Source organism: Ceraceosorus guamensis (assembly GCF_003144195.1).
Source record: "Ceraceosorus guamensis strain MCA 4658 unplaced genomic scaffold IE81scaffold_135, whole genome shotgun sequence".
Classification (NCBI taxonomy): domain Eukaryota; kingdom Fungi; phylum Basidiomycota; class Exobasidiomycetes; order Ceraceosorales; family Ceraceosoraceae; genus Ceraceosorus; species Ceraceosorus guamensis.
Window position 1 is genome coordinate 345 of NW_020290130.1, and position 16,695 is coordinate 17,039.

The 16,695-nt window shown below is 55.1% G+C and overlaps 7 protein-coding genes across 7 annotated transcripts; 2 read left to right on the forward strand and 5 right to left on the reverse strand.

Moving 5' to 3' along the window:
• Positions 1–236: 236 nt before the first annotated feature.
• IE81DRAFT_326763 (hypothetical protein) lies at positions 237–1,525 on the forward strand. The gene has a single exon (XM_025514905.1). The coding sequence runs from the start codon at positions 458–460 to the stop codon at positions 1,382–1,384; it is 927 nt and encodes a 308-aa protein (XP_025366367.1). The 5' UTR covers positions 237–457; the 3' UTR covers positions 1,385–1,525.
• A 59-nt stretch (positions 1,526–1,584) lies between these two features.
• Positions 1,585–2,697, reverse strand: IE81DRAFT_369265 (hypothetical protein). The gene is made up of 2 exons (XM_025517227.1): positions 2,203–2,697; positions 1,585–2,148 (listed from the first exon to the last, which is right to left on the reverse strand). The coding sequence occupies exons 1-2, from the start codon at positions 2,686–2,688 to the stop codon at positions 1,609–1,611; spliced, it is 1,026 nt and encodes a 341-aa protein (XP_025366368.1). The 5' UTR covers positions 2,689–2,697; the 3' UTR covers positions 1,585–1,608.
• A 6,455-nt stretch (positions 2,698–9,152) lies between these two features.
• On the reverse strand, positions 9,153–11,187 carry IE81DRAFT_41672 (aquaporin-like protein). Its single transcript, XM_025517326.1, has 9 exons — positions 11,067–11,187; positions 10,916–10,951; positions 10,772–10,837; positions 10,602–10,705; positions 10,483–10,526; positions 9,998–10,413; positions 9,886–9,921; positions 9,550–9,812; positions 9,153–9,483 (listed from the first exon to the last, which is right to left on the reverse strand). The coding sequence occupies exons 1-9, from the start codon at positions 11,089–11,091 to the stop codon at positions 9,187–9,189; spliced, it is 1,287 nt and encodes a 428-aa protein (XP_025366369.1). The 5' UTR covers positions 11,092–11,187; the 3' UTR covers positions 9,153–9,186.
• Positions 11,188–11,988, reverse strand: IE81DRAFT_41671 (hypothetical protein). Its single transcript, XM_025517325.1, has one exon. The coding sequence runs from the start codon at positions 11,885–11,887 to the stop codon at positions 11,285–11,287; it is 603 nt and encodes a 200-aa protein (XP_025366370.1). The 5' UTR covers positions 11,888–11,988; the 3' UTR covers positions 11,188–11,284.
• A 93-nt stretch (positions 11,989–12,081) lies between these two features.
• Positions 12,082–12,831, reverse strand: IE81DRAFT_350368 (hypothetical protein; the record flags this gene model as incomplete). The annotated part of the gene is made up of 1 exon (XM_025516523.1): positions 12,082–12,831. The coding sequence occupies one exon, from the start codon at positions 12,829–12,831 to the stop codon at positions 12,082–12,084; it is 750 nt and encodes a 249-aa protein (XP_025366371.1).
• A 537-nt stretch (positions 12,832–13,368) lies between these two features.
• On the forward strand, positions 13,369–14,797 carry IE81DRAFT_41713 (hypothetical protein). The gene is made up of 2 exons (XM_025517328.1): positions 13,369–14,585; positions 14,673–14,797. Exon 1 carries the CDS (start codon positions 13,509–13,511, stop codon positions 14,511–14,513), a length of 1,005 nt encoding a protein of 334 aa, XP_025366372.1. The 5' UTR covers positions 13,369–13,508; the 3' UTR covers positions 14,514–14,585; positions 14,673–14,797.
• Positions 14,754–16,174, reverse strand: IE81DRAFT_41687 (hypothetical protein). The gene has a single exon (XM_025517327.1). The coding sequence runs from the start codon at positions 16,006–16,008 to the stop codon at positions 14,995–14,997; it is 1,014 nt and encodes a 337-aa protein (XP_025366373.1). The 5' UTR covers positions 16,009–16,174; the 3' UTR covers positions 14,754–14,994.
• Positions 16,175–16,695: the final 521 nt, after the last annotated feature.

Sequence of the window (16,695 nt, forward strand, 5' to 3'; positions counted from 1 at the left end):
AGTCTGAGGGATCATTTTGGGCTGCGATGAATGCCGATTCCCAAAGCAATGGCAAGAGGCCTTAGCTTGGCCGTTGAGGAGCCACGAGGCGCTGAGAGATGATGTTGCTTTAAAGTATGGTCTGGGTAGTCAGATCACCAAACAGTCGTTGACTCGACTTGTCACGTGCTGCGCGCGCGCACGCCTGCATATAAACACACCCCTGCATGTAGATAGTCTCATTGTCAACACAACCATCATCGAGTATGTCTCCACGCGTGATAGGTTATGAGCTTCCCCCCAATGGATTCGTAGTCCATCTGGCATTTTGCAGCGCAATGCTGAGCAAGCCCCGCAAGGCAAATTAGCAGCAATCTTTTTTAGTGCGCACGCAGCAGCACACGAGTCCAACGTGCTCAAAGCCTTTTTTGTAGAGGGACATTGCGGTCAGAGCCTTGCACACTCCCAACAAGCCGACATGGTTGCGATAGGTCGACAACACACCAGAGATGTGATGGTTGCCTGGGGGGCAGCTAGAGCAGCTCATCAAGATGACCAGGAGATTTGTGCGCAGCTTCTTTTGGAACAAGTGGCCAACAAGAGCGCCACGTTGGAGGAGGTGCGCATTCAGTGGCATGATGATCGTGCAGAGTTGCTCGCCAAACGTGCCAGAGGAAAGGGGTACAAGCGACGAATTGCGGAGCTGGAGGCGCAAGTAGCCCAGAATGCTATGCTGGATGAGGTGCGCGTACAAGATGGCTGTGACGGTGACGAGCTGCTTGTCGAGGGGGAGGAGTCCGAGCAGCACATTGAGGCGCAAGAAGCGCAAGCTGCCGATGCGTCAGTTCAGCTGCAAAATGAATGGCAAAAGGAGCTGCTCGCCGCACAGACCAAGAAAAAGGAATTCCAGCAGCGCATCAAGGCGCTAGAAGCGCAAGTTGCTTGCCCATCAGAGAACGCACCTAGTCAGAGGGAGGCTGATCTTCAGCGTCAGCTCAGAGAGGAGCGGACAAGGTGTGAAGAACTTGAAGAAGCGCTCGATGACTTGTTCCTGGAGAAACTAGATCAAGAAGCTGATGAGCTGGATGAGGAGACCTACCCAGCCGCTCGTTGCTTCTTCCCAGAGCTGGTGGCCAACACTCCTGCCGATAAGCTGGTCGAGAAGATGTACGACTTGGAGAATTCTTGGTCTTGGCACCAAAGTGTCCCCAGCAGCATCTTGCAGGGCTCGAGGGTGCAGCAACAGCACTTTATACGTTGGGCTGGCAAGCCAATAGCTAAGTGGAGCAACAATTTTTGCGCGGGAATAGATCATCTGATCGCTCGACAAAAAGTGGCGCTAGGCCATTCCCTCACATTGGAAGGCGCGAGGAAGAGCAAAGGCGGCAGGAGGGCAGGGCAATGAATCTGCAAAGTGAGCCCAAGTAGAATGCCATGCACGACTTCATCCTGAGTGCAAAGGCTGCGTGCAAAGGCTGCGTGCAAGCTTTGTGCACGAGGGTTGGGTGGCGTGCGTGCGTGCGTGCGTGCGCGCGTGCAATTGAGCTGTGTTGTGGTGGCCGTGGTTTGAGCACGTGAGCACGTAGCTCGCTAGCATTTGGAGCAGGACCACGTACGTACCAATGAGGTTCAGCTGCTGCTGCGCCTAGTGGTTGGCGTGGGCTTCCAGCTGACTTCACCCTTGGTCACTGATGACGCTGGGTCTGCCATGCGTTTTGAGCCCACCTCATCTTTGGTCACCGACGATTCTTGGTCCGCCACGCGTTTTGGGTCCACCTCATCTTTGGTCACCGACAATGCTGGAGAGGAAATGGCCACCTGCCTCTCCCAGGATTTGGGCCCGTAAGCAAAACTGCCAACATCCCCGCTACCGACATCCCCACTGCCTTTGTGTGAGTGCACCGAGCGCGCAGGCACACGCGGTGGAGGCATGTCCTCCTGCGAAGAGGAAGGGGCAAGGGCATGCAACTTTGAAGCCGGTTTGAGGAGCGGGCTTGGGGTAGAGATGGCCATTTTGAGGCCCTGAAGAGTGCGTTGGCTGGACGGGCGGCTGTTGTCCTGCAGTCGCCTCTTGAACGTCCCGAGTCCAGTAAATACCAACTCTTGAAAAGAGTCTTCCACGCAAGCCCTCTTGCCCTCTGGTGCATCCCCATCTGCCTTGCGTTTGGACTGTGGCAGAGGGTAAGTTACTGGCCCTAGGAGCGCGTCGCATTGACAACTCACATTTGCCTTGTTAAGCACATCCTTGAGCAATTGAACACGCTCCTCCAGCCTCTCTGTTGCCTCGGACATGCTCTGCATGCCCTGAAGAGTGTTGCAAATGGACTCGTACTGGGCGCGGTGCATCTTGACAAGGAGGTGCTCCTTGTCCACTGGAGCCGGAGGCAGGTCCAGAATGTCTGCATTTGTGACATCCATTGCTGAAGCAAGCTGCTGGACATTTTCAAAAGCCGCCTGATATGGGGCCAGCTTTTCTGACACTACCCTCTCCACCTCTGATGCGAGGGGGTTTGTGTCGGCGGCGGCGGCGGCGGATCTGCAAGGAGGTGGCGCGGTCTGCCATGATGGGACCAATTGTGCGCCGCTGGTTTGCTGTGAATGCCTGTGGGTGGCGTGTTGCTGTTTGGAGCGCTTGTATGCGCTTGCTATTTGAGGAAGAGCGTAGCGGGGGTGAGGTGGTAGTACTTGCGTGTCGTGCTTGCAGGTCATGCTTGCGGGTTGTGCGGTGAGGGATGAAAGACGAGAAAAGAAGTGCGCACAAGCAGCACTCACGCACGCGCGCGTGCGTGCTGCTGTGTATGCGCACGCAGCTCGCGAGCTCCATTGAGAGGGGAAGATTAGGGCGCGACGTCGCTGTGAAGATGCGATTGGCACACATAGCAGCAATGACGGCGGCGGGATACGTGTCATAGATCGGGACTTGTCAACGCCGCATCAATGCACCTGCTTGACGGTAATGTCAGGCGTGCCTTGTATGGCGAGTCAAAGAGTTGAAAGGATGGCAAAACAGATTGGGTGTTGGTAGGCAGCGTGTAAAGTGCCGCCTATCTTGTCACTGGGCTCAGATCATGCGTGGAAAGGTTATGCCCAAGCATGCACGCGAGCACACACACACACCCACGCACACCCACGCACACACACGGCAGCTTGTCAAACGAGCATTCTATTTGTTGTCTGTCTCTGTGGTGGAAACAAGTGTGAGCGCTTGCTCAACGTTGCCAGGCGCGAGCGACTCACCTGGATCCCGCGACGGCAATGTGCCCAGCTTGTTCTGCGTGAGGGGCTGCCAACGTCAGTGCCGGCGTTCCATAGTCAAGGAGCGAGCAAGACTCACAATGGAAGCACTGATGTGCAAGGCAATCCATGCAGCGCTTGTTTGCGCGGTTGCGCAATGCAAGCAGGATCTCGTCTGCTCAAAAGAGGTCCCTGTCTGAGGGGCTCTCCTTCTTGAGCGCTTTTACCGCCCACTGGGCATTGGCAGCCATGCTCTCTTTGTTGATCTTGTATTGGGTAAGAGAGGGAGAATGTGAGTGAATGCTCTTGAGGATGCGTGTGCCCTCGGAGATGACAGCATGGTCTCAAGGGTGCATGTATGCAGTGCGTGTATGCTAGCATGCTCTCAAGGGTGCAAGCATCACTCACGCTTCCAGGACGCAAGTTGCCAGAGACAGGTGCCAAGGGGCGGCGGATTGGAGGTGCTTTGCTGCTCTTGGAGGCATAAGAGGCAGACAAGGCTTGTCTGGGTGGGCTGGGTTGCGGGGCCTGCTTTCTCTTGTCCCTGAGCACCAGCTACTCCTCGGCCTTGCGCTTTGGCATGTTGTGTGTGTGTGTTGTGTGTTTGCGTGCGTGCGTGCGTGCGTGTGTGTGTGTGTTGACAAGAGGGTGCGTGGCGGTGGTGATGATGAGAGGGATCGCGGATGGCGAGCCGCTCACCGCTTCTCCTTGGGGTGATGCGCTCGTCTGCTCCCTCGCTTGCCATTACACTAGACCTAAATCGCTTGCTCCGTCTCCCTCGCTCTCTACATTGACTCCGCTCGCAAGCTTGGCCACGAGCGTCACTGGGCCAATGCTCCCGGTCTCCTGACGCTCAAGAACAACACGATGAAGTCCAGCAGCTTGCCCCGCATCTTGCCACCCATGTCCAATTACCTCTGCGCATGATCTTGGCACTTGATGATTCTGCCAGCTGTCCTGGCAGTAGCTCTAGGTACTTGACATCTTTGGTCGGGATTCCTGGGTAAACGTTTCGCGTAGCCTCAAAGTGGATGATGACCTGGTTCTTGGCGCAGGCAAGAGAAGAAAGCGGTCGAAAGACTGTAGCTGGTGCTGTGCGCAACGGTACTAACATCGGTGGTGCTTGCAATTGGCACTTCTTATCATCAGGGGTGCGTGAAACGAATCCCTGTTTCAGTAGGATGCTTGTTGGAGCAATGGTGGAGCCATAGAGCGCTTGCATGCAGTGGTCGTTCGTACATCACTGAGCTCACAACTGTTGAAATATGTAGCATTGCTGCATGCTTGCCATCAGCACTTGCAGCTCGCGAGTGTACGCGACCGCTTTGCCTTGCTGGATTGTCAACGTGATGTGCTGAGCATTGCAACTATCTCTGCACCCTAGTCTGAAAGTAATGATTGCGTGCAAGTGCTGGAAGCACGTCAGATTGCGCATGAGTAGGAAGTTGCAGGTCACAAACATGCCCGCGCCCCCCTTCTATCTTCCCCTCTTGTCCCAAACAGAAGCCAGGTTTCTGTCTGCAATGCTATAGCCATCAAATGATGAAAGCAGGCAAGTACTCTCGGCTAATGGAAGGCTCTTCAGGGAGCAAAGCCCCCCACAGGCACTCATGTCGGCTAAGAGCGGCTGAAACACCACAAAATGCACCTGGCTTGTCTTAAACAAAGGGCTGGAACATGCAGGCCCACTCTGACGTTGGACAATGACGACATAGAGCACATTCACAATTGCAGCAATCAAAGAGGAGCTGCGCAAGAAGGGAGGGAGTGTGTGTGCAGCATGATGCAGCACTAAGCGCTTTGAATCACTCCTTTGCTCTGCTGCTGACACCCACGCAGCGTTGCAAGCCCCACTTGTCCTTATGAAGTTTTCTGAAGTTTCCGCGGCTTAGCGCAGTGTCTCGAATCACTGCAATGTCTGGTGTGAGAGGAGCAGAACGGCTTTGTAACGTGCGATGCGAGATTCATACCGTTAGTCCTGACGCGCGGACACTGTCTGCAAAAAGCCAAAACCGCTTGACCAGTTCAGTCGCTTGACCATCTCGAGACGGGGTACATATGCGACCATTGTGATGATCGTGTTTTGTTGTCAGAGAGCGTTTGATGGAGGCCCTCTTGTGGGACGTTGACTTCGGGCTCCCGACTAGGGACATTTGAAGCGCCCGCAATGGTGATGAATAGCAGTCCAGTGTGACGTGTGTGGTGCTTAAATACGCTCCATAATTCCTCTTCCTCGTCCTGTTGGTTAAGGGCAGGAACAGATCTGCAACTTCCCTACAAATTTTTCTCAGCAAAAGGTGCTGGGGAGTCTCAGAGCTGAGCCTAGCTTGACTAATAACGAGGTGTTGCAAACAACAGCAAGATGCTGGCTGTGTGAAATTTTGGTACTAGGAAAGGAGCGTTACTTCTACATACCATAGTACAGTCCTCTCTTCCTGCGCTACACTCACAGAGGCGAGCGAGTGGCGATGTTTCTTCTTGTTCCTGTCTTACAGCAATCAGTCGTCCTGCGCTTGCATCACACTTTTTCTCATCTACTCTTCGACGGGTCTGTTTGGATTTCCTTACGCGTTCAAGAACGTTTACTGTATCAGAGACAAAATCGACCAACGTGGACCAACTGCAGGCAGGTCATGCGAGCCTTCGAAGCTCGACGGTTCTTATGCCAGTGCAGGCGATGTTCCGAAACTGACCAGGAATGCTCTCGGCGCCGCGACACCCGAGAATCAAGCAGACTCAGCTGGGATCATTCAACCAGAATTTCAAAGAGTGGTTGTCCTCTGACAGCCAAGACAACGATGCACAGAATATTGAGCGGAGGTCTGCTGATGTGTTGATTAGCCCAGGCATCTTAATCCCCAAACATCTTTGTGACGGTCTTTTCTTCGACGGCCAGTTGGAAACACTGGTATTGAAAAAGAGGTCACTGGCAGCATTCGTATGGCAACTCACTAACGTCGCTTTTTTCTGCGGCCTGGAAAGCCTGCCAAGCGGCCACAGAGCTTGCTAGCCCAGCTTGGTCTGCTCATTAGCCAAGCAACAAGACTTGAAGCACCGCAATTCGTTCACAAATCCGTTCAAAGCCTAGGAACATACAATTTGCGCGTCATTGTCGCGCCCTGCTTTCTTGGTCGAGTGACTTTCGGCACTTCATGAACAAAGTGCAGAATCCTGTCCCAAATGGTCTCGAAAAACTGCCGTCATGGCATCATTTTCTGTTGAAAGCATCGAAGACACGCTTCTAGAATATCGGATTATGCATCGACTGCCCGAAATATCTTCACCTTGGCTTAGCCGAGAATTTTATTCTTGCACATTCTCTCAGTCTCCGTCTTATGACAATATAAGTTGAGTTCTTTGCCGTTACGGGGTTTCGGCGTTACTGCGCAGATTAAAGTCTGTTTAATCTTCCTCAACCTCCTTTGAACCTCTTTTGAGAAACCGCATGGGTAGCTCGCAGCTGATTCCGGCTCACTACGAAATCGCCACGTCATGAAAAGCTACGAGAAGATTTTACCGCGACACATTCATCACGACCGTAACAAGCACAGGCCCAATCTTGTAGAGATATTCGAATGCAATGATACTGATGCAGCTCACAGCCCCTAAAATAATTGTTAGCACAATTTTTCTCGGCTGCTCTTAGCTTGATACTGGGACCTGCTAAAGTTTTGTCCGAAGTGAGCAAGCCATCATCGCACTGTATCGTTTTTGTTGCTTGTGCTTGTAGAAGTGGGTTGAAGTTGGGCTGTCAATCATAGCGTGCTTCAAGAATAGACCGACTCTTTCCCATCCTCGCAGAAAATGAGTGCCCGCACATTCCTCTCGGCGCGGTGACCGGGATCCCTGCATTGAAGAATCTGTCCAGAAAGAACCCATTTGCATCAGACTCATTGCGTCGTCGCCAGAACAATTTTTCCTGATGCAAGGTCTTTGATTCTGCACGAGTGTAACTTCGCTTCGTACAAATGCCCTGCACCACGTCCACTGGCGGCCACAGAGCCGCACCGAAAAGTTTCCCAATCAGCCAAACTAACAAACGCAGACAAGAGGTCCGCAACTTTGCAACGCGTGATTTCTAACACTCACCTGCCACCCGGCAGCATCAGGTTGTAACGATCCGAAATTGCTTTCAAACCATTCCGAGTACCACCAATCATTTGGAACGCGCCCGGCTCATGAATAAATTACACTTTTGGGCGTCTAACGTGAAATCGTCGAGTGTTGCCAGGCATACAATAACAGAAGAGTCCATTGTCGACTCCACATCTTTTCTGAAACCGTCTGAAAGGAGACCAACGACAGCCACTTTGCCGACAAACTTTCGCTCACTGGGCTTTACCGCCTCAAAAGAACCATCTTTACGGTACCTAAGCGGATGACCGGCACCTTTGCTTTCGGCACAGAAAGGTTTGAAAGGTTTGGGAGAAATATCTGGCTCAACTCTGCCACCTAGACATCCAAAGTGTCCGCCTGCCAATTCGACATCGCAAAGCGTGGTGCCGTCGGGCCCATATCCAGAGAGAGGTGCAGAAGAAAGGGGCTTCCACTGGCAGCAGCGTGGGCGTCCATGGCGGTCAATATCCCGGCCCAGGGAAGCGCGATGGAGCCACTTGTGGACAATGAGTCAGCTTCTGATCCTCACAATAATGTTCAATGTACCTCGAGCGGACTGCTTGCTTGGCGCGCGGAGATTGTGCAGTGGCAACGAATTTTTCAATACGTGCGCTGCTAACCCCCGTCATTGTCAACCACAATATGACAATCGCGCTGGTAAAATCTCTCGAGACGTCATTTCCTTCTTCGAGCGTGATACAAGCATTTTAGTGGCGGCAAAGAAAAAAATCTATCAGTCTGCGAGCTGGATGCAAAATTCAGAAGGGCAAAGCTTTGCCGCGCTCATGTGGTCCAACAGTCGCATCAGCAAGAATTTGCGCAAAGCAGTGCGCTCTTTTTGATCAAGAGCGGCGAGAGTTCCGGCAACAAACGCGTCGCGTTGGCTTTTTAAGCTTGTCAGGCCCAGTCGCAGAGCCACTCTCCCAGAGTTCGAACAGCCCGTGTGCAATTTTCTCAGCGGACTTATGAAAATGCCTGACGCAAAAGCATTTCTTCTCCTTGACGCATCTTTGCCAAAATGCTCTGATGACAAATAGTCACGCAGATATGCGAAGAAAAACTACGCGCCGCCTTTCCCAGCTTGGCTCCAGAAAGATGCGTCGGAGAATCAGAGAAAGACGCGTCTTAACAACTTTGTGATCTTGTTTGAGGCCCTACTGTCGTCCTCGCCCTTCTCGTGTATACACGAACTCTCTGAAACGTCATCCAGTGAAGTCTGTTGGATGTGAAACGTTGTGCGCTACGTTCAAGCGACTGCATTCAAAGTGGTAGGGTAGTCGTTCACTTGTCATTGCTTGGCGTCGTTCGGAGCCCTTTGCTGGCTTTGCGCGTGTCTAGCAACGAGCGCGCGAAGAACGCGTTGATGCGCGTCTCAGTAAGGAGCGACGAGAGCAGGCTCAGAGTCGAATTAGGTGCTTGAGATCTCAGTTGAGTCAACCAATGGACGTACCTGGACATGCACGCCCACGTTGCGCGCACGATTGCTTCGCTGTCACAAGGTTGGCAAATGATGATCTGGCGTCAAAATGGGAGAATAGTCGATTTTTTCAGATGGCCGTGGCCAATGCTGTCGTTCCCCAGACGACGTGCTACACCCACGTGGAAGCTGCACAGATTGCTCACGAACTTGACAGGCGGATTACAAAAGCTGGATTGCGGGACCGGCACATATTTGCGAACAAAGTCAACGACGGAAGCGCTCGCGGAGCTTGGGAGATATATACAGAGCACACAAGGAACAAGAGGAAGCGTACAAAAGAGGAGTCTTGTGCGAGGATCTTGGCCAATGAGACGCTGGGATTGGCATCTAGCGTGCTATCAAGGCTCGCTACAGGCAGGAGCGCCGTGAAGAGGTCTTCACTGGGCAACCGGGCCAGCCCAGTCATTTGTGCGGTCTTGTTGATAGAGTCGACGAGAATCAGTCGGAACCGGTGGCACTGGAGGTATGTCTTGTTTGGAGCCTGGCACGAAGCCGTTGCTGTCTGTGGTGACGCCCAAGGTGTCGGCCTCGCTCGCCTTGTGTGAGATACCGGGCACGACATGTTGAGCGCCGTGAGGATCATCTTGTGGCAATGCTGCGTCAATGACAACATCTTGCAACGAGGCCCAGTCCTTGAGTGGAACAGAGTCGAGCTCGCCGATGATATTGCCGTTCTGCAAGATTACGGGTCAAAGTTAGTCTTGATTGCACGCAAGTGACGAAGCGGACGCGGGACTGACCATGTCGCGAATGAAGGATTTGCGCTCTTCCTCCTGAGCCGCGTCCTGGTCAGGGTTTGCCGTCTCGTAGCGCATCCACTTCAAGGCCCAATAGAAGCCAGAGGTGACGATGGCGGCAAGGTAAGGAGCAATGTAGTAAATCCAGCATGATCCTTCAAAAGTCCTGGTCACAACGTCAGGACCGAGCGATCGAGCAGGGTTCAAGGAGCCTCCGGTATAGTTCGTAGCGGCAATCTCCGCAATGAATAGAGCAAGGCCGATGCCTGGTGAACGGAGGAGGAGGAAGATGAGTCTCGAGCACGCGCTGGTCCTGGTCGACGATTTCTAATCACTCACCGACCGGAGCAAGGAATGTGCCCTTGTGCTTTTCACCTGCGCCAATCACGAGAGAGGAGATGAGCGTCGAGGTGATGACTCATGTGCACCAAAATTTGCCCGATCGACGTACCTGCAAGCATGAAGATGGCAAAGACGAGCTCCGCGGTGCAAAAGAACTCGATCCAGAAGCCCTGCGCGACTGTGACGCCGCTTCCAAGTGTCGTGCGTGAGTTGATGGGGCCAGGTACGAGCGCAGTAACCAAAAGGGCTGCAAGAATACCGCCGACGAATTGAGTAATGGTCAGGATAGCGCAGCGGAACGCTGAGAGGGTGCCAGTCAGCGTCAGTGCGAGAGTGACCGCTGGATTGAAGAGGCCGCCAGAAATGCGAAAAAAGAGCCAAGCGTTGACAGCAAGCGAGAAACCAAATCCGAGTGACGAGAAGAGCAGCCCAGAAGTGTCGAGAGGTGCGGTGGGAAACTCCTCCTTCATAGCGTTTCCGCGATTCGATGCCTGCGTTGCGGCGAAGAAGGCGAAGAAGAGGAACCTGCAAGGCCGATTTGGTGAGTGTCACTTGACCAGCACAACGGACGAGCTAGAAGCCATGGGAGCTCACAGGATAGTTCCGAGTAGCTCGCTGACGATGATGACGCCAATGTTCTGATGCCAGCAATCACGTGAAAGGTATGTCAGTGCGAAATTCTTGCAGCTCGGCCCTGCCGTCATTCATCCCACCTTGATTGACAGGCGCTTTTCCAACATGTTCAAGTATCCGTCCTCGTCGATGACGGGCGCTTTCTCTACCTCGGTATTGACACGCATGACCTTTGGCAGTGAGGCTGAGGCAAGGCAAATGTAGAAATTAAGTTCAAGGGGAAGCGACGATTTGTATACGTCGCACTCACCCTCCAACTGCTCAATCGGGTCGGCGGACCCAAGTGCGGCTGACGAGGCTGTGCGCGAGAGACTCGCTGGGGTGCGCACCAATTGATCAGCGTCAGTCAGTCGATCGACACGTCCAATGAGATAGCATAGCGGGAGCTACGCACTGGGCTGACGCCGCAATCCCTTGCGAGACAAATTGGCTAAATGGCGCAGAGACACGGCAAGAGGCAAAGGTTAGTCATCAACGACGTGAGGGGCGGGAAGAGGTCAATTGAGATGAGGAGAGCCAGTGGATACAAGGTCCACTTCACTCACATGATTGATGAGCGAGTCTAGACATTTTGCACAGGTGCGGGGCAGGAGCTTGGAGGAGTCTTGGCGGCGCAAAAAGCACAGTGCAGTAAGAGGTAGGTGAGAGGGAAAGGGCAGTGAAGTGATGCGAGGAGGGAGCAAGGCAGTCTGATTGAGCGACATGAGGCGTTTGCGACGACAAGGAGGGGGGTCTTGGAGGATTGCAGCGCGTGGAATGGCACTTAAGTACTGAAACGACGGCGCCGGCTGATTCGTGTGCATGGCCTTTGATGATTCCACACGACGGCGGTTTTGGGTACTGACGGCGTGGGGATGTCTGTGGTCAGATCGCTCATTCCTCGAGTGTACTTTGACGTTGCGTCATCGCGTGGGCATTGCTGACGATTCGCCGAGGTGGAGAACCGAGCGTGGAGGGTTGGCATCGGGCGTCCGGCCCAGAAGGTTGTCAATAACGCGGTGTCTTGCAAGCCGCCGTTGCCTCGATCATTCGCGGCTTCGACTCGATTTGCTTGTGGGCCACCCTGCGCATGCAGAATCAGAAGCAATCGAAGCCAGCATATGCTTGGCTCTGACGGTGCCCGTATCGCGGGTGAGATGGCGATGCAAGGTGCGGCGAGGCGGAGGGGCCCAAGCGCGGGCGTCGCGAGCGTGAAGAACGGCTGAACGGAACACGCGCGGCGGTCCGTGCAAAGGGCTGTAATGCCGTCGCAAGCTGGCGTAGTGGTAGGCGACAGGCGAGATGAGGCAGGTCGGATGCGCTGGTTCGTGTGTCTCTGTCTCCTCGTCTCCTGTATGGGGTGCGTCAAAGCGTGTGACCTGTCCATTCGTGACTTGACTTGCACACGTCTCACTTTGCTGTGAGTGCTCGACGCGCTACGGGCCAGCGATAAGCAGCAGCACGAGCCCCGCAAGAGTCATGCGGGACAGAAAAGGGGGGGGGGGGGGGGGGGCAGAAGCAAAGGAAATTCTGCTTGTCCTTGCAAGACGGAGTGAAGAGTCGAGAAAGGTTGAGGTCAGGTCAGACTAATGCGAAGGTGCACACGCCCCAGATCGCCGCTCCAGCCTTGTCCTTTTGCCATCTGCTGGCACCCTTGCTCTCGGCACCTGCCATTTCGATTTGTACGGTGATGCAGGTCATAAGGGGATCGTCGTTGTCATCATCATCATCGTGCACTTGCGGCTGCCTGATTGCCATCTGCACTGTCCACTCCAACCAGGCGGATGGACCGAGACGAGTGTCGCTTTGGCCGCCACCCTTGCGATGCGGTTCGCCCAGCATGTCGAGCAGCTGCGATCCGGTCGTCGCTGGTTCGAGGTTCAGACAACGCGAGTGCGAGTGCGAGTGCGTGTGCGAGTGCGCGCGCGATGCTGACTGGTGATCGCCGCGATCGGACTCGTTGGGCAGGAGGAGGTTGAAGCGCAAGTCAAGGATGGCAGGAGAGCAAGGATCACCTGCGCTCCATCCTCCTGCTGCCGTTGCCGTCGTCGCTGTAGGACCGCGCTGTATATTGTACACATCGACGGCGACGCAACGCCACTCTGACTCTGACCCGCCCTGCTCCCGCTGCTCCCGCTGCTCCAACTGCCAGCAGACCGTGTTTGGAAGCAGCGCAAAGGTCCAATAAGCCGTGGCTGGTGCTGGCGCATAGAATGTGCGCTTCTCCAACAACGCGTCGTCATGGCAGCCCATGGATCGCAGCACGCTCAGAAAGGCTTGCGAGGTGGAAGTGTGGCCCAGTGCGTGCAGGGGCGACACTTGAGCGGACATGCTGGCTGGGCTGGGCTGGGCTGAATGCGGTGCTGCCTGCTCAAGGTGGATCAAACTTTGTCTCAGACCAAGTCGTCGCGTCGCGTGCTTGATGATCCGTCAACAGCAAACGCCAGATCGGGTTCACACGTCGGAGTGACGGGATGGCATGGCATGGCATGGCATGGCATGGCATGGCATGGCATGGCATGGCATGGCATGGCATGATGGCATGACACGGATTCACATTCGTGCAGCCAGTCTGGTCGATTCGTGTCTCGAGATACTACTTGCAACCAAATCGATAACTTCTGCAGGGACTCACTCTCACACTTCTTGGCTGCTGCTCGCTCCCTCATCCGCGGCACATGCACATGCACGTCATGCATGCAGCATGCGCTCGGATCTCATTCGTGATTCAGATTCGATCCTCGCGAAGCTCTCTTCAGTATTCATCACAATCACGAATGTGAGACACAATCTTGAATGCTGTTCATCTCGACACGGACCCCCATCCTTTAGCCTGCTGCGAAGCAATTCACACTTGTGATTGCCGTACGCTACTACTACTGAGGACCGAGCTTCATCGCCACAATCAACCCGATCACAGGCTCGTCGCGACGCTTGTGCTGTCATCGCTCATGCCTACTAGTCAGTAGACTCATCCCCTCCTCCTCTCGCCCGCACTTCTTCTCGCCATGCACCTCACCACCTCGAGCGTAGCAGACGCATGGCCCACGTCCACGTCCACGTCCACGTCCACGTCCACGTCCACGTCTGCCTTGGCCAGTCATGCCATCAACGCCTCTCGCCATCTGCATCCTTCGCGGCATCTGTCCCATCTGCGCATAGCGCCACGCATGCGCTCGCTCCATGTGCCCACCAGCTCTGCTCGATGCTCTGCCACCATTCCTGCCCTTTCCCTCGCCTCTTTCACTGGCCCGGCCCTTTGCACGAGCCTCGCGCCTCGGCTCGCCCAACGTCTCTACTCCACCGCCACGCCTGTCCCCAAGTCCGCCGCTTCACCCGCTCCGCCCCGATATGGTTTTGCAGCAGTTCGTGCAGCTCCCTTCAAGCACGCTCTGGCCTTTGTGGTCCTGCATGTGGGCATCAGCCAAGTGCTCCTTCTTCCCGCTTACTGGGCCGTGCACTCGGCAGGTCTGGGCAATAGCATGCTAGCGGGTCCCCAAGCTGCCTGGATCCTCTCCCGTCCCCTGCCACCGTGGATGGCCAACGCTGTGGGGCTAGGCTCTGCACCAAGCAAGAGCCCAGCTTTGACGGAGGAGGGACAGGAGATTCGGTCCAAGCAGGAGATTATGCGTCGCAGGCTGGAGAGGCGCGGACGTCGAGCTACAGTCGAGGATCTGCTCGAGCTCGAGGTGGGCAAGCTGGCTAGCGGCGCTTGGGGAGCTGGAGGTGGTCTCATTCGCCTCATCAGCGACTTTCGAGGTTCGGCACAGGATGCAAGCGGAACAGGCACGGATCAGGAATCTCAGCGGGCCATAGACGAGCTCAAGGGCAGAGGAGGCGGCAATGGCGCAGGTGCAGGTGCAGGTGCAGGCGCAGGCGCAAAATCGTGGGGCACCGCGCTGGGCGGGAGTATATCCACTCAAGCTAGAGGCATCGCTGGCAACATTCGCATCACGCAGGTCCGCGATGCTTTTGCTGCTTGGGTCGTCGGTGAGTGTGCGGTGTACCGGTAGCGCTGATGGTCTCGAGCTCATGTGTGCAATGATGTCTTGCTGCCTTCTTGACGATGCGCGTGTTCAGTCAAGGTGAGTGCGAGGGCGCCAAAAGTAGTCGTGAGTGTCATCCTCGCATCGTGTGCTGACGAGCAATGGCGGTGAACGGGTCCGATCCAGATGCTATTCCCGGTGAGGTTACCTTTGTCAGTCTTCTTGACGCCGCGATTCGTCAGAGGTCTGGGTAGAATGTTCGCAAGAAGAAGCGCCGCTTGAAGCAGATTCTGGCTCATTTTTCAAGGCTCGCGCCACCACTAGCCGGCTCAATCACAATGTATGAATTGTGTCGTGCCCACACCATCAAGATGTGCAGGTGGTGTCCGCTTCACGAATTGTGGGGGTGCGACTGACGGCAAGAGCAGATGATCTTGATTATACACGCAGGTCATCCGCTCTTTCACTCTGAATTGGATACGGCCACACGCACCAAGTCTGTCGGTGTCTAGAGTTCAAGTGAGAAACTTGATTTCAAAAGCATCAAAGAGGGTAAAACGTGGAATTCTAGCCTGCTTGACAGCACGAAGAACCAATCATGGCGTTTTGGTGAGGAGAGAGCCGTGCACGGCCAGCCGCAGGAACAGCAACGAGACACGCACATCTTGACGCGCCGACATGTTTGGGGGGTTTGCCTGGCCGAGAAGCGAAGCGATGTTATGACTACGGTCGGCCAAAAGGCTGGCAGCAGCACAGTCGGTTGATCGCCACTTCGCCCATTCAGACTGCCTACTCGAAGCCATGGAGTGGTCGGTCTGTTGCGCGCGTCTCCTCTTTCCGTTCGGGCGCACGCGTTGCTGTGAATGGAGTGCCTGGCCGTTCTTGGTTGCTGTTGCTTGGGCTGGCCGATCAGAGCCCCTAAACTCGTAGCGACCTTTGCAAGTAGAACGACTTCTTCTGCATCGCGGCGATGCGGCTTTTTGAGCGATACTGGGCATGTTTGTGCTTTGCAAGCGACCAGTGGCCTCTGTCGACCCGCAGTGAAGGTCCTGTGCGAGAGGCGGAGCGCGAGAGAACCGGCCAAGCTGCCAGCTTGCCCGCCACGGACACTCGACTTCGCGACGCAAGGCGACTCGCAAAGGCCGAAGGCCGTCGCGCAAAGGGACAGCGTCTTGCGCGACGAAAGCAGCGAAGAGGTGCGTGTGCAGGAACAAGCGGGAAGGCTATAAAGTCCAATGTTGCAGAAAGAACCATCCATCGCTTCAGCACACCCATCCCTTCTCCTTTTGAGGCTGCTGCTGGTCAGAGCCTGCATTTGCTGTGCATCGTGCAAGAAGCCGGGCCCTTTGACGATCCACGCCTGTACCGCGCAGCGCAAAGAGTCGAACAACATGTCCGCCCAGAAGCTTGTGCCCTGCTTGCTCATCCTGACGCTGATTCGTGGCGTCTGTGCGCTTCCTCCGCGAATCGATTCGACGCTGGATCGCGTGCGGCGCGTCACCTTTTCTGGCGAGCCAGACATCTACGGTGCCTCGTTGGGCCGATTGAGTAGAGTGAGTAGTGCAACCGTCGCATAGTCACAAAGGGGCAAATCAGACGGCTGAGGTGTGAAGCGAGCTGCGTCATCGTCGTGGAACAGAATTCGAGCACGAGATCATCTCGCTCGTCGGGTTCCTCTTCTTCTTCTTTCGACTCCTTCGGCTCTTCTTCGACCATCGACGTTCCCGTGGCTCCTGCCGCACTCGAACACGCCGCCCGTTGGACGCTCAGCTCGCCGCATCCACTCTACCACGAGACGGCAGCGGAGAATGAAAGCCTACACAAGAATTCGGCTGCACACGAATTTGTCACTTCATGGTATGGGCGCACCGACGCTTCTCTGCGAGCAGCACACAAGGTGATCCACCCTCACACCAAGTGGCGCTTTGTGGCACCGCACACGGACGCCCATGGCGTCGCGAGAGGCGCCAAGTTGGAGCTATACAGAGTCAACGGCAAAGCACCGCGCATGCCGGTGGTGCACGACTTGGAGATGGAGAACAAGGTGTTCTTGCCGTACAAGAAGGGCAAGCTGCTAGCGCAGATCGACATTCCGCAGGGAGCGGTGACGCCCAGGATGGGTGTGTATCACGTCAAAAAGACGCCCATGCACAAGAAGGGGCTGGATAAGCGCCCGACCAGGGCGCAGGCGCAAAAGTACATCAACAAG